Raw genomic sequence first — 19,221 nt, 5'->3', positions numbered from 1 at the left:
ATATTTGTGATCTACTCACAAGGCCCTTTCATTTGATACCCCACATGGTATGTTTAAAAGAAAAATGGTAAAAACTTTGTATCACAGTAACTACCCTCACCACTTTCGCGCTTGTCATCTCATATATTTGTGTTCAGGATATTATACTGAATGCACTGATACCAAATATACTCATATCCGAGACGACATGAGCGTAAATTTTTCTAGAAGACTTTTCGAGAAAAGGCCAGGCTACAATATCTTTACAGGTTGATTGATACTGAGTGTATTAACACCATGTTCACCCATATCCAAGACGATATGAACGAAAAGTAACCTAAAGCCACCCTACCAACATTTTCGTAACAATGAGAGATTACACTGATTTAAACTTTCACGATTTTTACACATTATTAAATTATACAACGATACGCGATTAAGTCCCGTTGTATAATTTAATAATGAGAGATTATTTCTTGGAAATAATGTTGTAATATAAACTCCTTGTAGAGCACCTACCTGCGAAGAGATCGTGCTGTCAAAGTTGTTAATGATTTAATATAATATTGTTAGTTAACTAAAGTTTTATTAATGCATCATTTCATCTTATGAATGAAATGAAATGAAAATATTTATTTCAGACACCAGGTATCCATATTTTTGTCTACAAAACTATATTAGTAGGTAACAAAGAAAAGAAAAGAAAAATAAAATAAAAATAAAAAACTATAAACTATAAAAATAAACGTTAGTAAAATATATAATGCTCATTGGATCTTACATGTATTGAGATCCAGTGAGTTATAAGAGGGCTATCGACCCTTTCCGCAATCACCTTCAGGAGTGTGTTGGTGCTGCCCCGCACGCGTTGCCACAGGGACGCTACCCTCTTACGGAGCACTGCGTGGAAGCCGTCTGTGCCCCACTCGGCGAACATTCCTGACGCGCTGCTTATACACCGCGGGATTTAATAACCCGAAAGATTTAAACCACGTATTTTTGACGACAGTACGAGTAAATAATGTTATATCAACATGGGTCCAATTATATATTTTAATTAAACTACTATTTCAGTACAAATTAAATCATATTAATTTACCGCTTCTTTGTGAACAAACCTTTATTCAGAGAGTGAGCGAGTTTAATTAATCTCAACTCTCAAGTAGAGAAACAGAGAGCGAGCATGACATTTCACGAATCACTCCGATATCATACGATGCACGGCGAATGCAGTGACATGTGTTCCATGACAAGAAGTGTCAAGTTATGTCTAGGATCATGTTTACGCACAGACCTATTGTGTTTACGTTGAAATTATTTCAATTGATTGGCACCTCAAAATACCACAAATTGTATCAAAACTTTATTAATTACTACAACAGTAGGTACAGTGCAGTTATTATAGTTGAAACTTTGCGATAAAATCTTTTCCTTTGAGTGAGATAACCAAAGCCATTAACCATGATTATATCCGAAAGAAATCATGTCTCTTATTGTTTTAACTCATACTACAGCTGGAAAGGGATGATTACTTTGTTAAAATCAATGAATGACCTTTTGTTAAAATATCGATCATGCTTATCAGTACGTATTTTAAATTCTCGATGTGCTGATTTATACTGAGTAAAGTAAAATAAACAACTATGTTAAACAATTACGCTTTTTTATTAATTTAATGAATTAGGTTTTCACACCTGAGGATGCCGAAGACCGGGCAAAGTGGAGAAGGCTGAGCAGGAAAGCGGACCCTGGCGCTAGACCGGGAAAACGCTAGGTTGAAGAAGAAGAATGAATTAGGTTTTCGAAGTGTGTACCACCGTTTTCAGCACAAAGATTTAATTTTAAACGGATTTCATTATTTAGGTTTACAAAAGTGTTCTTTATTTCTTCGGAAGCCGTTCGAATTTTTATTAATAATTCTTCTCCAGACTTCACTGGTGTTGAGTATTCCTTCCTTATCTTTCAGAGTTCCCCATAGAAAAAAAACCAATGGCGTTAAGTCGGGTGACCGGGCGGGCCAGGTTAGGACGTTGCTTCCACGGCCAATCCACCTCTCAGGGTATTGTTCGTCTAGCCAATTTACGAACTGGGAACGAGGCTGAAGTGGGTCCGTCGTGCCGGAAGCACATAGTTCTTCGGGTTTCCAAATCCGTACACAAAGTGAATATCCGCTAAATGAGCCGGAGGATAATGCGGCATGGCGAATTTTATTTATTACAGTCAATCAAATTTAAAGATTTTATCTTGCGCATATCTTGACATCAATTTCGTCATTTTCGTCAAACTATCAGCCAGTTATCGTGAAGGTAAATAGTTTGCACTCTCGTGATTGAGAACAGAACAAAATTTCGTTAGAAGTTCGAATTTGGCTAATAACCATGCAGTTAGTGCGTCTGCGTGTAAAATTAGTTGGTGGCTACGTCACGCATAAGGGTGTGTTAGAATTGAGATTTTTTAACTTGTGATTTGTTTTAAATAATTAATATCTCTTAAATTAAGGGTTTTTGGACTATGTGTTATATAACTTTATATACTCTAATTAGGATCTAAAATCGTTGGTTTAAATCTTTCGGGTAATAACCCCCGCGGTGTATATAACCCTATTACCCTTTGAATGACCTTTTTCACGTTTTCTACAGCAATGCAGTCGACTGCAGCAATTTTGAAGCGCCACATTGCTACCGACTGCATTACTGTGGTAAATGTCAAAATCGAAGTTCCTGTCTGGATTTTGGCGTCCATTAAAAATAAATAATCAAAGGAGGTCATCGATCAAATGGCCCGGAGGACAAGCCATCGTTAACTGGTAGAGAATGCCTTATGGCATTAAGTCCGCCTCTTGTACTATAAGGTTTTTCTTTTGTGCAATAAAGATTAACCACTTTATTCATAAACTTTACGGGCCTGATTTAGTTCAATTATGTTTATCCCTTACTTACAAATACATAAGTTAAAGTGACAGATAAGGACAAACGATTATTATATTACTATTATTAGCTAATTGAAGTTTGTAGCGCGTTTATGAATAAGGGGTTAAAGAAATAAAATAAATATAGATGATGACAGTAATTGTATACGCATTTTATTACGGAAAAAGATTTAATATTGGGTGTAAATGAAACGGGAATTGGAAATGTAAAATAAAATGATATTAAAATCTCGAGTGTCGGATTCATGTTTTGATATATTTTTTGTATTTTAATAATAGTTTGGATTTATTAAAAGAATGTGACATATTTTGTGGAGATTTCTTTTTAAATATAGTATTTGCAACATAGGTTATCAGTTATCACATCTCAAAAAATCTCTGGTGTGAGAATTCATGTAGAGCTCTCATACATTATGAACTGTGCTGACCAGACTATTTTACAAGCAAGCAGTAACATCAATAAATAGGTGTCTCATTTAATATAATCCGACTAAATTACATTTCAGCAACACCTCCATATTTCACAAAAAAAATCAAGACATTATCCAACCTATATAATCTTGACGTATATTATATGAAGATCCCGGACTTTTGACGCAATGACGTCACAATAGGGTAGTTTGGGGAGTAAATGAAACGGTGTTAATTAATACGGCTGTGTTAATAAAAATTTAATAATCAGGCATTCACGATATAAATCATCTATAAGTTAATACAAATACATCCAAGGAACCGTTATAACTCCTGCTTTGATAAAAGCAAACTTTTATTCAAACAAATATGTACCAATAACATCTATCGAGGTGGAAAGAAGCTTTTCCTTTTTGAAATGGATCATATTCTGATAGAAGACGTAGGCTCACCGCAAACTTTTGATTTGTTACGGAGAGTCAGTTACCGAACGAACAACGTCCATATCGGTATATTAATCAATTGACAATTAACTTATAGGTAATAATTATACCGTAGATGCCTGATTAACACAAGCGTATTAATTAACACCGCTCCATTTACTCCCCAGACTACGCTATTGTGACGTCATTGCGACAAAAGTCCGGGGTCAAAATTATATCAAAGACGCCTGTACCTAATATAAACCGACCAAGTAACGAATTAGCTATACCATCATATTTAACAAACTAATTTATGACGTTTTGCAACCTTCTTATTTTGGCAAATATATTCCGACACAGCCGGGTGGTATTTTATCTGTCCAATCTCGGTCCATTGTGTATTTGCGTCTCACATTTTGCTTAATGAGAGAGTGAGACGCAATGCATATTGGACAAAGATCTTAAACAAGTAGAATACCACCTCTTTCATTTGATAAACATAAAGAATAATGACAAAAGACTATGAACTCTAACTACTAGAATTAAAGTTGAGTTTTACTAACGTACATAATTATCTTTAATGTATTTTGACTGATTCTATTTCAATTTGACAGAAGCCCTGCCGTATTTATGGTCAATAAGGTCTACTGGCCTTAAAATTGTGTATGAAATTACAAGCAAATATCAGCTTAAAGAATGATAGTGTTAACGTTAGTTTGGTAACGTTAGTTTATAATGTGAATTGGGTAACGTTAACAAGCCCTGCAATAAAAAGTAAAATTACCGGTAAAATTAACGTTAACTAGCTAACGTTATAATAATGTTAAGTTATCAAGTATCGTTACCATTTACTACCGGTAATAAGGTATTTTTATGATTTTAACGTTAAGTAACGTTACTTTATAATGTGAATTGGTAACGTTAACAAGCCCTGGTTGCTAGGCTACATAATTCAATAATGACAGATGTCTACGTCAGATTCGAAAATTTTAAAACACCGCCGCTATTTCAAAATGTCGAAAAATGTGTTTTGTTTGTTGTTTTGGTATGAGAAATAATTTATCTTTATTTATCAAAATGTGAATTGTTCTAATGTATGAAGATATTGTTGCATAAAGAAGTATATCTCATTGGAGATATCGTGCTTTATACTTGGATCAGCGGTTTCGAAGAGTGAGATTTATTTTTATAATTTATCTAAAGAAAAATGATGTACTTATGTTCTAAAATAAGTGCTTTTAAGAATTAATGTAGGATTTCAATACAATACGTAGTGTAGATCTGTGTGCTTGAGTAGTGAGTGTGCTATGTCCATTTAAGAATGGACAATGGATCTTTAATGAAAAAAATGTGTTAAAAAGTTGTTTTCAATTGTTGTTATTGTGCCTAAAGTTTAGTACAAATATGCTTGTTGCACCTTATTTTTCTAGTTAAGATCAATGTGGAAGTATATAAAAATTATTACTGAGAAAACCCTCATAGGGCAAGAACTCTATTATGTGTATGCATACAACGCTCAGTCATACTCAGAAAGGAAGGCCTTCAGAGCGGTTTCGCACTACGTCCGATACGAATCCGATACGAACCCGTGAAAATATGGTCCGAACTTCGAAGTAGCCGTAGAACTATTTCTATGGTAATTTACGCACTAGATCCTTTCTCCGTCATCCGATTTCGGAAAGAAATCAGACGGATCTAGTGCGTAAATTACCATCATAGAAATAGTTCTACGGCTACTTCGGACCATATTTTCGCGGATACGGATTGGACGTAGTGTGAAACCGCTCTCACTCCTTCTGGTCTACCAACCTTCTGGCAGCAGTATATGCACAAAAGCAAGAGTTTTTTTTAAAGAGAAGAGAGGATATATTTTTCATTTTTTTAAGAGTTAAAAGTGACAAAATAGCTAGTTTCAAACTGTCTTCCCTTAAATTGCTTGTTTTAATTTCCCTTGTTTTTATTTTGTGTGTGTATGTGTGAGTGTGTGTGCACTATAGTTCAGTCATCTGTAAAATAAGTCATTAATAGTACTGGGAAACAGATACAATAACTGATTATTACCTAATTAATATTAAGTAAATAAACAATGCAATTATACTTAATTATAATATAATATAAAACTTTGAAATCTTTATTGATATATTAATAAATACTGTGGGGATACCTACCTTTGATATTTCTAGTTGGTGATTGAGAACTGAAGAAATACGTCAAATATATTTTTTTGAAATTATAAAGTTATATACTATACATATAGTAGGTTGTGTTTCAAATATCAACTTTGTTTTATTTACATCAAGTTAGAAAATCCAATTTATACAAATCATATAAGTATGTAGTTAGTCACAATGTACAAGTAATTTATTCAAGGTAGTTTACTTAAGGGAGTTATTATACAGGCATTTGTACAGGCACACTCTGTGATTGTTATCATATTAGGGTTCTAGCTAAATTGGACATACTATAGCGTAAGTATTGAACAACCAATTTAGCTAGGACTCTAAATTGCTCAATAATCGTGGAGCGTGATGGTGGACATGAAATAATAAAATAATGGCGTAGTAGCTATACATATAACTTTTTATTACCTTGGGAAAATACATTGAAAAGGGTCTCGCAGATGTGGTTTTCGCCCACGGCCAGGCGTGTCTCACTCCGCGATTTCGTCGCTTTGCTACAGGTAGCTAAAAGTACATCCGTTCGGCCAGGGCTGGATTAAGCGTGTCGGGGCCCCTAGGCAGTGCAATGCTCGGGGCCCCCTTATAGTCAATTCTGCATGCATTTTCGGTTTTAATTTCCACCTTCAGGTGTCGGTTGAGCCGATCCGAACAAGCGGAACGATGTCTTTTTCGCTAGGTAGTTAAATATTTTACGAGGCTGATCAGCGATTGTCCGACCATAAGACCATACGCTGAGCCACATGATTAAAATTAAACTACTAATAATGATTTTCCATGTATTCATTGACCAGGTAAGTTACCATGTAGGTACAGGGTCAACCAGCAAAAAACGCGAGCGTAGCGAGCGCGAAATTTTTTGTGAAAAAATTGTGAGAGCGTGTTAGAAAGGCCGGATCGGCCCTAAAAATTCGAAGTTCCCCAGTGAGGCGAGCTTTCATGCAAGGTCAAAGCCGTGCTTCAGGACAAGCTCAGCTAGAGCACAGACGTCAACGAATGTCCTTGTATTAAAAAGCGAGACCGCAGGCCGAGCTTGGCGCAGCGAGACCAAAGGCTAAGCTGAAGAAGAGGAGATTTGGAAGACAAACCAAAAATTGAGGTAGCCTCACTTTTGGCTGAAGGTCGAGCTCACCAATCTCCACATTACTTAACAAGCCCAAAGCGTACTTATAACCAGCGAGGTGAGCTTTCATACGAGGCAATAGGCCAAGCTTCTGAAATCAATGTTGATATTTGTTGAAAAGCGACGCCGAGGATCGAGCTGTAAGAAAGCAGCGTGCACCGTGCAGCGCTCTGATACGAACCAATCGTCAAATGTTACTCAACAATAATATGTGTCATATGTACAAGAGTTACTCGGAGGGCCGAAGTCCCATTGATGAGGTTTTAGGCCCTCATGAGCCTGAAATTCGAGCTCGACATTACAGACTTTAAAAGCTATAAAATAACATAATTTACATAATCATCTAATGATTGTGTGTCTGAGAAACTGATATTGGACATTAGGTATAAGTAGGTACCATAATTTTTTTTTCGGCATATGAAACAAATATTTTTTTGCCGAGGCGGGGCCCATAGGCAGTTGCCTACTCTGTCTTAGGGTTACGGCCCTGCGTTCGGCCCCAATTTTGGGGAAAGCCATAAGCCGCGCGTGGCGCTGCCGCCACCTAGCGGCCATATCTGTGCTGATCGTAACAGACGCGTTTTGTTAGAGTAGAGAGTGAGTCTTCTGTACTTAGTACTATTATTTATTCTATGCCACAGCTACCTTGGTCCATGCTACGGCACTGTGCTGTGTGTGTGTGTGTGTGTGTGTGTGTGTGTGTGTGTCTGTCAGCGTGTGTGTGTGTGTGTGTGTGTGTGTGTGTGTGTGTGTGTGTGTGCGTGTGTGTGTGTGTGTGTGCTTGATAAAGCTCCTCCTCCTTTAGTTATTTCCTTACTGCTGTGAATCATGGCTTCAGTTGAATCGGGACTATGAACTTCTCCAATTACTCTATGGTCTTTGCTTTGTTGGTAAGGCTTAATTTTGAAAGGGTCGGCTACGCGCATGTTACACCTCTGGAGTTGCAGGCGTCCATAGGCTAAGATTAGTCTACAAATTATAAAGAATAAAACGAAATTCAAAAACATTCAATCTGTTTACAAACGATTAAAATGGAGATGGACAGGGCATATGTTAAGGGAACGTACAGAAAAGTGGACAAGATTAATAACGGAATGGTACCCATGGGACGGGACAAGAAACGAAGGAGGACAATTTAAACGTTGGGAAGACGACATAAGAAAGATAGCTGGCCCAACATGGAGACGAACTGCAAAGGACAGAACAAAATGGAAAGATTTAGAGGAGGCCTATGTCGAAAGACAAGCTGTAAAAAGGAAGAGACGAAAACCGGTTGCCGATTCACTTAGTTAAGAAATATAGATATATAGTGTAGTATTAAAATAAATATTGTGTAAAGGTACCTACTTAATACTTACATTGTTATGGTGTTAAACAGCAATAAAGGCTTATTTTATTTATTTTATTTTATTATAGGCTAGGGCGACTGCTTACCATCAGGCGGGTCGTATGCTCGTTTGCCACATAAAAAATGTTGGTGGTCAAGGGAAGGGCAAACAAATTGAAAATATTATAGTCATCTTCATCATAGAAACGAATTGATTGAGACCTTTTTCACCAAAATTGGCCCAGTAGTTCTGACGCTACGGTCCTACGGTGCACGGTGGAACACAACAAAACCCACTATTCGCTAGGTGCACGACTGGTGCACCCCTCATTTTGGCAGACTTTCTACGTTAAATCTTATGGAGTAAAATTAGTTCAAGCGGCTGCCGCTAGTACTAATGGCGGCCATTCTATAAGATTACCTGTGTTTGTGACGATCAGCGCCACTTCCCCCTCCACCGACTTCGCACCTTGCCAATCCAGTATTCCACAAACTTACGTACTTCCCGTACGTTACGTTACGTACAGTCAGCAGCAGAAGTTGCTAAGCAGAAGTTCACAATGACCTTGACGCGACTTTATTGTTAAGAAAATAAGTACAATAATACTTATTGTAACCTTTACCAGGCGTGGCTCACTCCGCGATTTCGTCGCGTCGCTACAAGTACATGCGGCCCACACCAATTTTGGTGTCTAGCCATAGTACTTAGTTGCCGCGCACCGCTACGGAACGGACGCCTGCTCGCGCTTGCGCCACCTAGCGGTCATATCTGTCGTAATAGCCGCGTTTTGTTAGGGAGTGAATCTTCTGTACCTAGTACTATTATTTATTCTGTGCCTTTACTAAATAATATTGGAAGTAAAAGAAACAAGACCGAAGCACAGAATAAATAATAGTACTAGTAGGTACAGAAGACTAACTCTCTAACAAAACGCGTCTGATACGATCAGCACAGATATGGTCGCTAGGTGGCGACAGCGCCACGCGCGGCTTATGGCTAGCCACCAAAATTGGTGTGGTACGGATGTACTTTTAGCTACCTGTAGTGATCGAAGTGATCTCATAAGAGCTCCACAGTTTTGTGCGGAACTCGGAACGTTAAACCTTATGAAAAAAAAAACAATTGTGTACTATAATTGTAATTGTTTCAGATTTTACCAACATGTCCGCTAACGTTGATGACGCCGATGACGCCGACGACGAGTACTTGGATGACCCGATCTCGTTGTTGAATATTGAGGACATCAAAACAGAAATTTCTGATGAAGGTATGTCTAAAGGGCGATTCTCAGAGATGACGTTCGGTGCCTGATTTCGGTGCCGAATTTTATTTTTTACTTATTTGATACACAACTTTATTTCCTAAAATCTAGCCTTAATATAAAAAATATTGGTAGTGGAGGCCTCCATTAGAACCTTATAGTTTCTTTGATATTTGAGATTTAAAAAACACCGAAATCATGTGCAGGCACTGAAATCAATATGCGTCACCGAATTCAAAAATGCTTACACAGAAATCACACTTCAATTTTATATCTAAATTATATTATAATTTATTTATATTTTTATTCTTATTTGATGATAATTGATAAGCGATGTAGCGAGGCTAATGATATAGCATAGCTTACATAAATTTAATAAATAGTACCTTTGTTTACTCAAGATTTTACAATAACCAAGTTGCGGCTTATGAAACAACATCTCTAGAAGATATCCCACACTAATTGACTATCCTCATACAATAGGGCGATGTATGGTCCTGAAACGAGTTTCAGACATGTCGACCACAAATTCGCACATAAGTGCTATGAAGAAGAAAATTTTTGTTTCACACAATCCAACGGCACACTCATCAAAAATAAACTTATGTTACCTACACCCGATAAACAAGATACTTTTGAGTGGTGTTCAATGCTCAAAAATATGCACTTATAAAACAATGTAAACAATACGGAAAACAAGTATTTTGCTAGACTTATAAATATGTAGTATTTTTGAATGACAGAGGTTTGAAGCGTGAACTCCCTCAATTTAAAACTATTTGAAGTTGTTGACTAATGCTTAAAGATCAAATCACCTATTAATTATGATCTCCTGCACCCTCACACACTTGAGCTAAATTGTAACTCCGATATTTAAACATAAATACATCAGACATTGAGGATTGTTAAAACATTGGCTATATTGAATTTGTGTTCATGGCTATGTTTTAGAAATATTGATCAGTAGGTACGTTCAGTGCCTTTGAAACGATCTCGACAATAGAAGGCCACTTTATTTGTAATCCCTTGTTTTGTGGGTGCACCTTGCATAGTATGTAAAAACACAAGTTATTTTAAACGAAGTGGGATTAACTGCATTTATTTAATATGGCTGACACGTTTAAAGGTATCGTGGTGTAGGGTCTCAAGTGATACAGAGGACAAATTCACATAATATACTCCATTGGTTTGAAGATAAATCAAGACAACAGCGAAAAGAGAGAAAGAAACATTGGGTCTACGATTTTCAATATACGTCTCGTGAAACAAAACACTACTCATTGTAAACTAATGATTTTGTTTACTTATACTATGACTTAATTTACGTACAAGAATAGTTTTACGTTTATAAAGCGTATCTTGAACTTTTTAGGTGTGATAAGTTAGAAAATAAAGTACAACAAACTAGTTTACAAAGCGGGATTTGAATTCAGTGATCACTTTCTTGATATCGGTGGTCAAAAAATCCACCGAAACCAAGGAAATCAACACCAATGATGTCAAAATTAATCGCTTTTTAGCAATTACAGAAATAGTATGAATGATACAGAGGAGATGTAATAATGATGGGTTTAGGTACTTTCGAGGATTTCTTAATCACTTGCATAACGATAAATGCACTAAAACTGTGGGAGAAAATTGCACCACCGATCTCAAAAAAACATAGAACCAAATCCACCGAATGACAGAGAAACATTTAAAAAACTACCTTAGTATACTGTGACTGCACCTCTACTTTATTCAACGGTTAAGACACAACTAAAGCATACTTTGTTTGAGCCACTGAGTTCCTGGTCTACAACTTTGTAAGAGTACCGACATGGTTTGTAAATTACACCGAAATCAGTCAACAGCCCGGGACACATCGTAAATTTGGTTTTATTCAATGTGTTGAGCAAACACATTACTTTGATATAAAGAATATGATCAGTTAACTAATACCTTATGCGTGAACACCGATAATAACTCCGATATAATGACCCATCTTGAGTAATAATTTTATGTTTCAAAAAATCTGGGCGCGGGACACGCCCACCGAACATCATTTTTCGCATTTAGATATTTTTTTAATGTATTATATAAATAATAAATAAATAGTTTGATAGTGTCCCAGACAGAATATATGCTGAAAATCATGCCTGAATTAATTCAGATTTATTGAACAGTAAATTCAATAACTTTTTGCCCCGGACACGTAAAAATGGCCCTCCTGAGAAATGCCCCTAATATAAGTAATATACCTATATATTGTCTAATGAATGAAGTTTGATCACAGAATAAATAATAAATAATAGTACTTAGTAAAGTACAGAAGACTCACTCTCTAACAAAACGCGTCTGTTACGATCAGCACAGATATGGCCGCTAGGGCGACAGCGCCACGCGCGGCTTATGGCTTTCCCCAAAATTGGGGCCGAACGGATGTACCTTTTAGCTACCTGTAGCAAAGCGACGAAATCGCGGAGTGAGACACGCCTGGTTTGATATGCCCTGGTCACGAAAGCTGGCCACTGATAAATGTTTTTATGGAATATCCCTTAGCTACCGAGTTGGAATTTATCTGCTGTGTGATCAAATATATACCTAGCCTAGTTTTTACTCTATCTATCGCTATTACAGAGTTAGACCAAGTTACGTCTGCAACGGTTTTAATAACACATGCAGTGCAAGTGCTTAAACGTCAAACTTCTATGAAATTATGGCGTATATAATAACACTTGCACTGCGTGTGCTATCAAAATCGTTGCAGAGACGTATCATGGTTTCTAGTTATAAGGGATATTCAATAATATGCTTCTAAATTAACTTTATAAAAGCCTCGGGTTTCAGATACACTTTTAAAATATTTACATTGAATAAAAAAAAACGACTAAATAGTATGAATACTTTTTGTTCCTATCGTAGATCAAATCATCGACGTCAGTTCCGACTCCGACGAAGAGGAGACTTCAGCTTACGGGAAGACGAAGAGCTTTGTACTGCCGGTAAGATTCTTCGACATATCTAGAAACGTTAAACTGCTCAACAAATGTAAGCCATTGAGCGTCAGAATAGTTGACTGCAAACAACATCCTACGTACTACACCAAGGATCAAGAGAAAAGTAAAGATAAGTCTGATGAAAATTGTGTAGAAGTACAAAATACATGCGATAGTAATATCGAAACTAACCTGAATTATGCTAATGCGGAAGGCATTGTTAATATAAGCCATACGAGAGAAAACGCCGGTGAAATGTCGATGAACTTGAAGGAAGGAGAGAAGAAACGTCAAAGTGATTCTTTCTATGAGAAACTAAAGAAGCGCAAAGAAGAGAGGAAACGTGTTGCTCTCAACTGTAAAGATTTGGGTCAAGTTGATTTTAAAAGAAACACAGGACTCGTGGGATTGAAAATAACTGATACTATTTTCAAACAAATTGTAGATACAGAAAAAGCCTTGATTAATGCTAAATGTAGCTCTGTTGAAAGCAAACCTCAGGATAAAAATCAAAATGATGCAGAAAAACCGTCAATTACCTCGAAAACTATCACTTCTGATGATAAATGTAATGAACCCCAAAATAGCGTTGTAGAAAAAGCATTGGCTAAGTGTATGAGTATTGAAAAGAAATGCGCCGAAAATAATGAAAAATATCACAGTAATTCAAGAAAGAGTTCACTGTATACAAAACAGACAATTAGTTCTGACGAGAACTCTAGAGGAAATATTGCAAGTACTATGGAAAATTGGCCTATAAAGAAAAGTACCCATGTGGAAAATAAATCTAATGATAAGAATGAAAGTGATAAAAATAAAACTAAGAAAAAAAGTGACATTACTGGACATAAAGAAATTAAAACGAACACAAAATCTGTTATTAAATGTAAAGAAAAAATGTCTGAGAATTCTTCGAAAGCTTTAATTAGAAACCAGTGTAACCCTAAAGAAAAGTTTAAGGAGGAGGTACTTGAATGTAGTAAGTATATGAAAAAAGTTGGTGCCACTTTGGATAACCTGGGGACCTCTATCATACCGCTTATAAATAATTATACACCTAAAAGTTCACACAACAACTCTGAAATTAAGAATATTAAGGCAGGAGCAAGCCAAAACACGTACAAGGACGTTAAAGACAGTAGCCAAAACAAAATTAGTTTAAAAACATTAAGTGATAATGTTATTGAAAATGCACTTAAACTTAAGAAATCTAAACCTAAAAATAAAAATGCAGCTAATATAGTGCTCCAAAAAAAGAAACCGCACGCTAAAGTTATTGCAATGGATACTAAGGTTCTTTTAAAACATAGCAATATTGAGGGTTCCGTGATTTCCGATAAAGGCAAAGAGCCATCTAAAAGTACGATTAGTAAACAACAAGACTCTAACCCAACGAAACAAATCGATAAAGTTGTCGTTAAAGATGCAAGCAGAGACCAGGCTGGTCCTAACTCTCCCGTCATACCATGTACTACCATTACCATTAGAGCTGCTACGCCTAAATTAACTCCAAAAGAAACTTCAGCTGAGGATACTATTGGAAAACAAGATAGTGCAACATTCTCCATTACTCCATACACCGACACCGAAACTCCGTCGCTGCGAAATATGGCCGAACTTAGAAGTACTCCTAGTAATGTATACACACAAAAACAATCTACCCTGCCACATATTTCCACTACAAATCAATCAGATTTAACCAACTCCAAATGTACACCCACTTTAAGGCCAGATGAACCGATCGCATTATCCGATCTGAATGTGACTAATATGAACCCAACTAAAGGAGCTGACATGTTAAAAACTGCAGTCAAACCCTCTACACCTACTGGAAACACCACGCCCGTGACTAATCTGTCAATAAACAGAATTATTAACAACCAAGCTAACCCTAATCAGAGGACAAATATACCACTAGCCTCCCAAATTCCTTCAAAATTTTCTGGCAATAACGCTATAATACTTAGAAGACCGCCTCGGCCACAATCCCACACCTATACTCCCCCAAATCAACGACAACGCATTCAAACGGTGGTTAACAACAGATTTAAATTTCAACCAATTCCGCCTGGACCGCGACCAATACGATTTCATTACCCACCGCCGTTTCCACCACCACCTCCACCACCGATGTCCCCTAATAATCATCACAATTTCACACACGTCAGGCCTACGACACAAAGGTTTATTATGCCCAACGGACTACCATCAACTTATTTACGAGGAATGGAAATGGGTTTAAACCAATGGCGATTCTATAACCCATCTCTACCCCTCATTTATCGGCCTCCATTGTCAGTTCCTAGACCTCCAAGCGCTCAGCTCAACAAAGAGTCTTTCATTGGTAACACGGCTGATGGTGATCCGATCAAAAAAATTAACATACCCGTGGTAACGCCAATCGTCGATGATAAACAAAAGATGCTAGCGGAACTAAACAATGCAATGATGTCACCAGAAGTAAAGAAAAACCAGAATGACGACCCACCTAAAGATCTTAAGCGTAAAGCTGATGTACCAATAGACCCAGTAAAACCCAAACATTCAAAGCCTGGCCCTTTGTCTAAGAAAACCAACATAACCACGGATTCCAGTAATGTGAAAATTACTGATAAATTGTCTTCTAGCACCGGGTATTCGCCACCGATCTTGCCTATATTTTCATACCAGGAATCTTTCAAAATATTTCCTCCCAACGACGATAAGAACTCTGGAATGTCTGTTCCCACCGACACACAGAATCGTACTCCGTTGAAAAGAACGACATCTACAGCCAGTATTAGGAAATATGATAAGAACCACAAAAGAATACTTCATCATGAAAATGGGAACCAAGATAAGGCCAAGAAAATATCTTATGAAGATTACAGAAAAAGAGTTATAAAAGATAATGTTGACAAAATGGATGTTAATAAAGTGAGAAAATATAACGAGTCTAAGAATGCTGCAGATGATTACAACCTAGATCAGGGCTATGACTCGGATTCAACCGTCAAATTGTAGTTGGAGGTTTTAACTGTTGCTAGATTTTAAGTGACTAATTATTTAAGTCAAGTTGATTTTGTTTTTATTTGCTTTTGACCATTTCGTTATTTGGGTAATTTTTTATTTTGTTGTCGTTTTTTCTCAGATTTAGATAAAATTTGGTGGATAGATAGAGTTCCTTATTCTGTATTTCATTTATAACTGTATGATGTCCTACAACACTTTCCACTGATGAGTTACGGATAACGAATGGAGTTTTCCGTAACTCAATGGGCATTTTCGTACATTTTTTTGTCCCCAATTTGGATTTTTGTTTATTCCGACCAAAATATCCTTATTTTGGTCGGAATAAACAAAAATCCAAATTGGGGCTTTTCAAACCTACCATTTTATCAAAATCCGACAAAAAAATAAAAAATGGCTGTTTTATAAAGTTTATGTGGAATTTTCGATGTGCCATCAAAGTTTGATGAGTAAGAAGTAATAGTCGTGTAGTTACTTATATAATTTTTATTTACTTATATAATTTGTTCCTAGGCGTAGGAAGGTTTGTTTGCTTTACAAGTTTACATTTAATGAGGTTTATTTGTACGGGTATAGTTTGTAGCTTTCTAGTTGAGCCCGAAGGCTTATCCTATTGTCTATTGTTCAGTAAAACCGCACGTGCTACTTACCTGCAAAAAAGGGTCCTAATTATTCTATTTGGCACCTGAGCGCGGGCTAGTCCAACGCTCAAAAAACCAGTGTAGGTGCGCTCTCCAATAACGCGCCTTTGTTACGCATCTCGATGACACATTTTAGACTGGTTCTGTAGCGTTCGACTCGCCGGCACTCAGTAACCGAAGTACCGATTTTTTATGCAGGTGGTTGTGGCACGTGGCACGAGCGGTTTTACTTAACAATAGACAATAGGATTAGCCTTCGGGCTCTATTAGAAAGCTACAAACTATACCTAGTATATTGTCTCTTAAAGCCGAACGGATCTCGCAGATTGTGTTGATGTAAATAGTACTTAATACTTATTTTACTTCTTTGAAATTTTGCCCATACTTGCATAGCAGTTATGGCCATCTTATGAGCTAATGACATTTTTTTTATGTTTGATTCCAAATATCATACCACCTACACATAAATTTGAGTTCTTTTAGAGCAAGTTGTACCATCAATTTTAATTACTGTGTGACAGATTTTGTATAAATCTGACATAATGATTGTTTCTAGATATTCGTGTTTTGTACAACTCACTCTAGAGTCTAGGTCAGTGGTTCCTAACCTGGGGGTAATTACCCCCGTGGGGGTAAAACTGGTATTTTACGGGGGTAATAAGCTAACCTAATATAACAATACAACAAACGTACACGTTTTATTTTTTATTACCATTGGGAGGAGGGGTCAAATCAGGTTCCCTAGTTAGTCATAGGGGTGACCGGACTGAAAAGGTTAGGAACCACTGGTCTAGGTTATTCGTCTTGTTGGTCCCTGTTATTATTTACCTAAGTTAAGACTGTCTTACAGAATACTAATATGGAATTGTTTTGTATGAAAAATAATCAATATTTTTTGTGTATTTTGAATATGTCGGTTTGCATACTCATTTAAATAAATGTCTCCAAAACAATTATCATGTAGTGAAGTTTAGTGTATATTTATCGCACATGTTTTCAAATAAAACAATTTTGTATTAGGTACTTAGTACTTATATAGTTTTAAGAAGGTTTTAAGTGGTAGGATTGTGACAAAAGATTTAGTTTTTCAGTTAATTTTAATTATTTGTACCAAAGATAAATGGTGTTCCGTGTATTTACAGACTGCAAATATATTAAGTTGTTGATTCAAATTTGTGTTTTCATTTATAAACTGAACAACAATTTTATTATTGAAGTTAATAATTCTGGTTACTAATTTTTATATTAAGGGAAACATGGAAAAAATTACACCTCACTTATTTTAGTTGGCCGAAGCGATTAAACCGGTGTTCCAATGGTCGCAAATTCGAGTCTTGCCGGAGGTGTAAATTTATCAATTTTTCCTATAATATAAAAATTTGTAGTATCGCTCGCAGACGTTATTACTGCTTGATAAAAAATTAGTTTGTAATTCTGGTTGTCAGAAATTGACGAATGATCGTAGTTAGTGACCACCACAAAACATGGCTCCAGCGCCATCTTATTCAGCTGTCAACTCGGGGCATGGCCATTTTTACACACTTCATTCAATAAATCTGTGATATAATGCTATAGATAATTTGTTCTATTTTATAATATAGGTCCGTAAATAAACACATGGTTTTGCATTACATTTTATTCAATAGGTAAGAGTCTGTGCGGATAGAGGACGACTCTCTTCCCGAACAGACTCAACCTAGAAAAGGCGTAGAAATCAAATAATTTACCTGTACCTTACTTAGTATAACTACTTACACGATAGTAATTAAATAAATATATATTATTCATCAAATAATAACCCGTTAATCTCCTAACTTCTAATACCAGAGACATCAGGTACCAAATCAAGGTACTTAAAAATATGGGGCACACCGCATACTGTGAAGGGACCCACTGATTACCAGTCCGCCGGACGGTATCGGCCTGTCAGTTGTTCGGAACTGTCAACTTTTTGTTCTAACTGACAGGCCGATACCATCCGGCGGACTGTTAATTAGTGGGCCCTCGAGATATAGAAACAAATGATGGTGATCCTTCCACGCCATTCGCTGCGAATTTCGAACAGCCTGTGTCGTAATGTATGTCAATATATTACAAAAAAATATGTATAAAATAAATATAGGAGAAGTAAAAATACTTATCCCTATAGGGATAATACGAGTACCTAAGTACCTATAATAAAATGGTGACTTGTTTAATTACTATGTACTTACCTACATAAATTGAACAACAAATTTTATTTTAGTGGGTAACTAAGTAATATTAACCTATGGAACGTGAATGACATCTTAAGACTCCTTATTCCTACAAGCGAGCGTTTTTTGCAATCTGCTACCTTTTTCATTCAAGATTACGACATCCCAACACATACACTCTATTGACTATTTACTACCATACTTATAAAATAAAATAAAGAGTGCCGATATAACGCTAAAAATAATGTTACTTTGCAATTAAATTGAAAAGTATCAATATTATTCTTGCCTGCGTTGAAACGCGCTTAACGTTGCCGGCGCTCGCGTACCGAGCGCCAACGCCATCTATCGAGTGTTATTTCGCGAAATAGGTGAACGCTCTAAGGAATAAAGGCTCTTAAGTGGTCACTTGACTATAACATATTCCCGCTAACGGCTAAGTTTACAGGTTGGCACAAAAATACCTTAACAATTCTCGTAGGTATATTTTGTTGTAGTTTTCATTTTATAATGACATTTTGTAAAAGATACGTAACTAATAAGAAAAATATTCCTAAAAATTGTTTGTACCTAGGTATATTTTGGGCCAACCTGTAGTTTTCAGCGTATAACTATAGGGTCTATTAGCTTAGGACCAGTTGCACCAACCATAATTAACGGACTCATTAGTCAATTGGCAGTGCACTATGAAATTTCCTTTAAAATTAAATATAGCAAAGAACTAGGGAACAAATAAAATTTTTTTGAAGTGAAAACTTCTTTCGCGGC

The 19,221-nt window shown here is 36.4% G+C and overlaps 1 protein-coding gene across 1 annotated transcript; it reads left to right on the top strand.

The window, feature by feature from the left end:
* The first annotated feature begins 4,748 nt into the window (after nt 1-4,748).
* On the top strand, nt 4,749-15,611 carry LOC134656594 (uncharacterized). Its single transcript, XM_063512150.1, has 4 exons — nt 4,749-4,914; nt 9,520-9,636; nt 12,535-14,232; nt 14,908-15,611. Exons 2-4 carry the CDS (start codon nt 9,531-9,533, stop codon nt 15,609-15,611), a joined length of 2,508 nt encoding a protein of 835 aa, XP_063368220.1. The 5' UTR covers nt 4,749-4,914; nt 9,520-9,530.
* The last annotated feature ends 3,610 nt before the right edge of the window (nt 15,612-19,221 follow it).

This window comes from Cydia amplana, chromosome 18 (assembly GCF_948474715.1).
Source record: "Cydia amplana chromosome 18, ilCydAmpl1.1, whole genome shotgun sequence".
NCBI classification, from domain to species: Eukaryota; Metazoa; Arthropoda; class Insecta; order Lepidoptera; family Tortricidae; genus Cydia; species Cydia amplana.
This window is presented reverse-complemented; position numbering and strand designations above follow the sequence as displayed.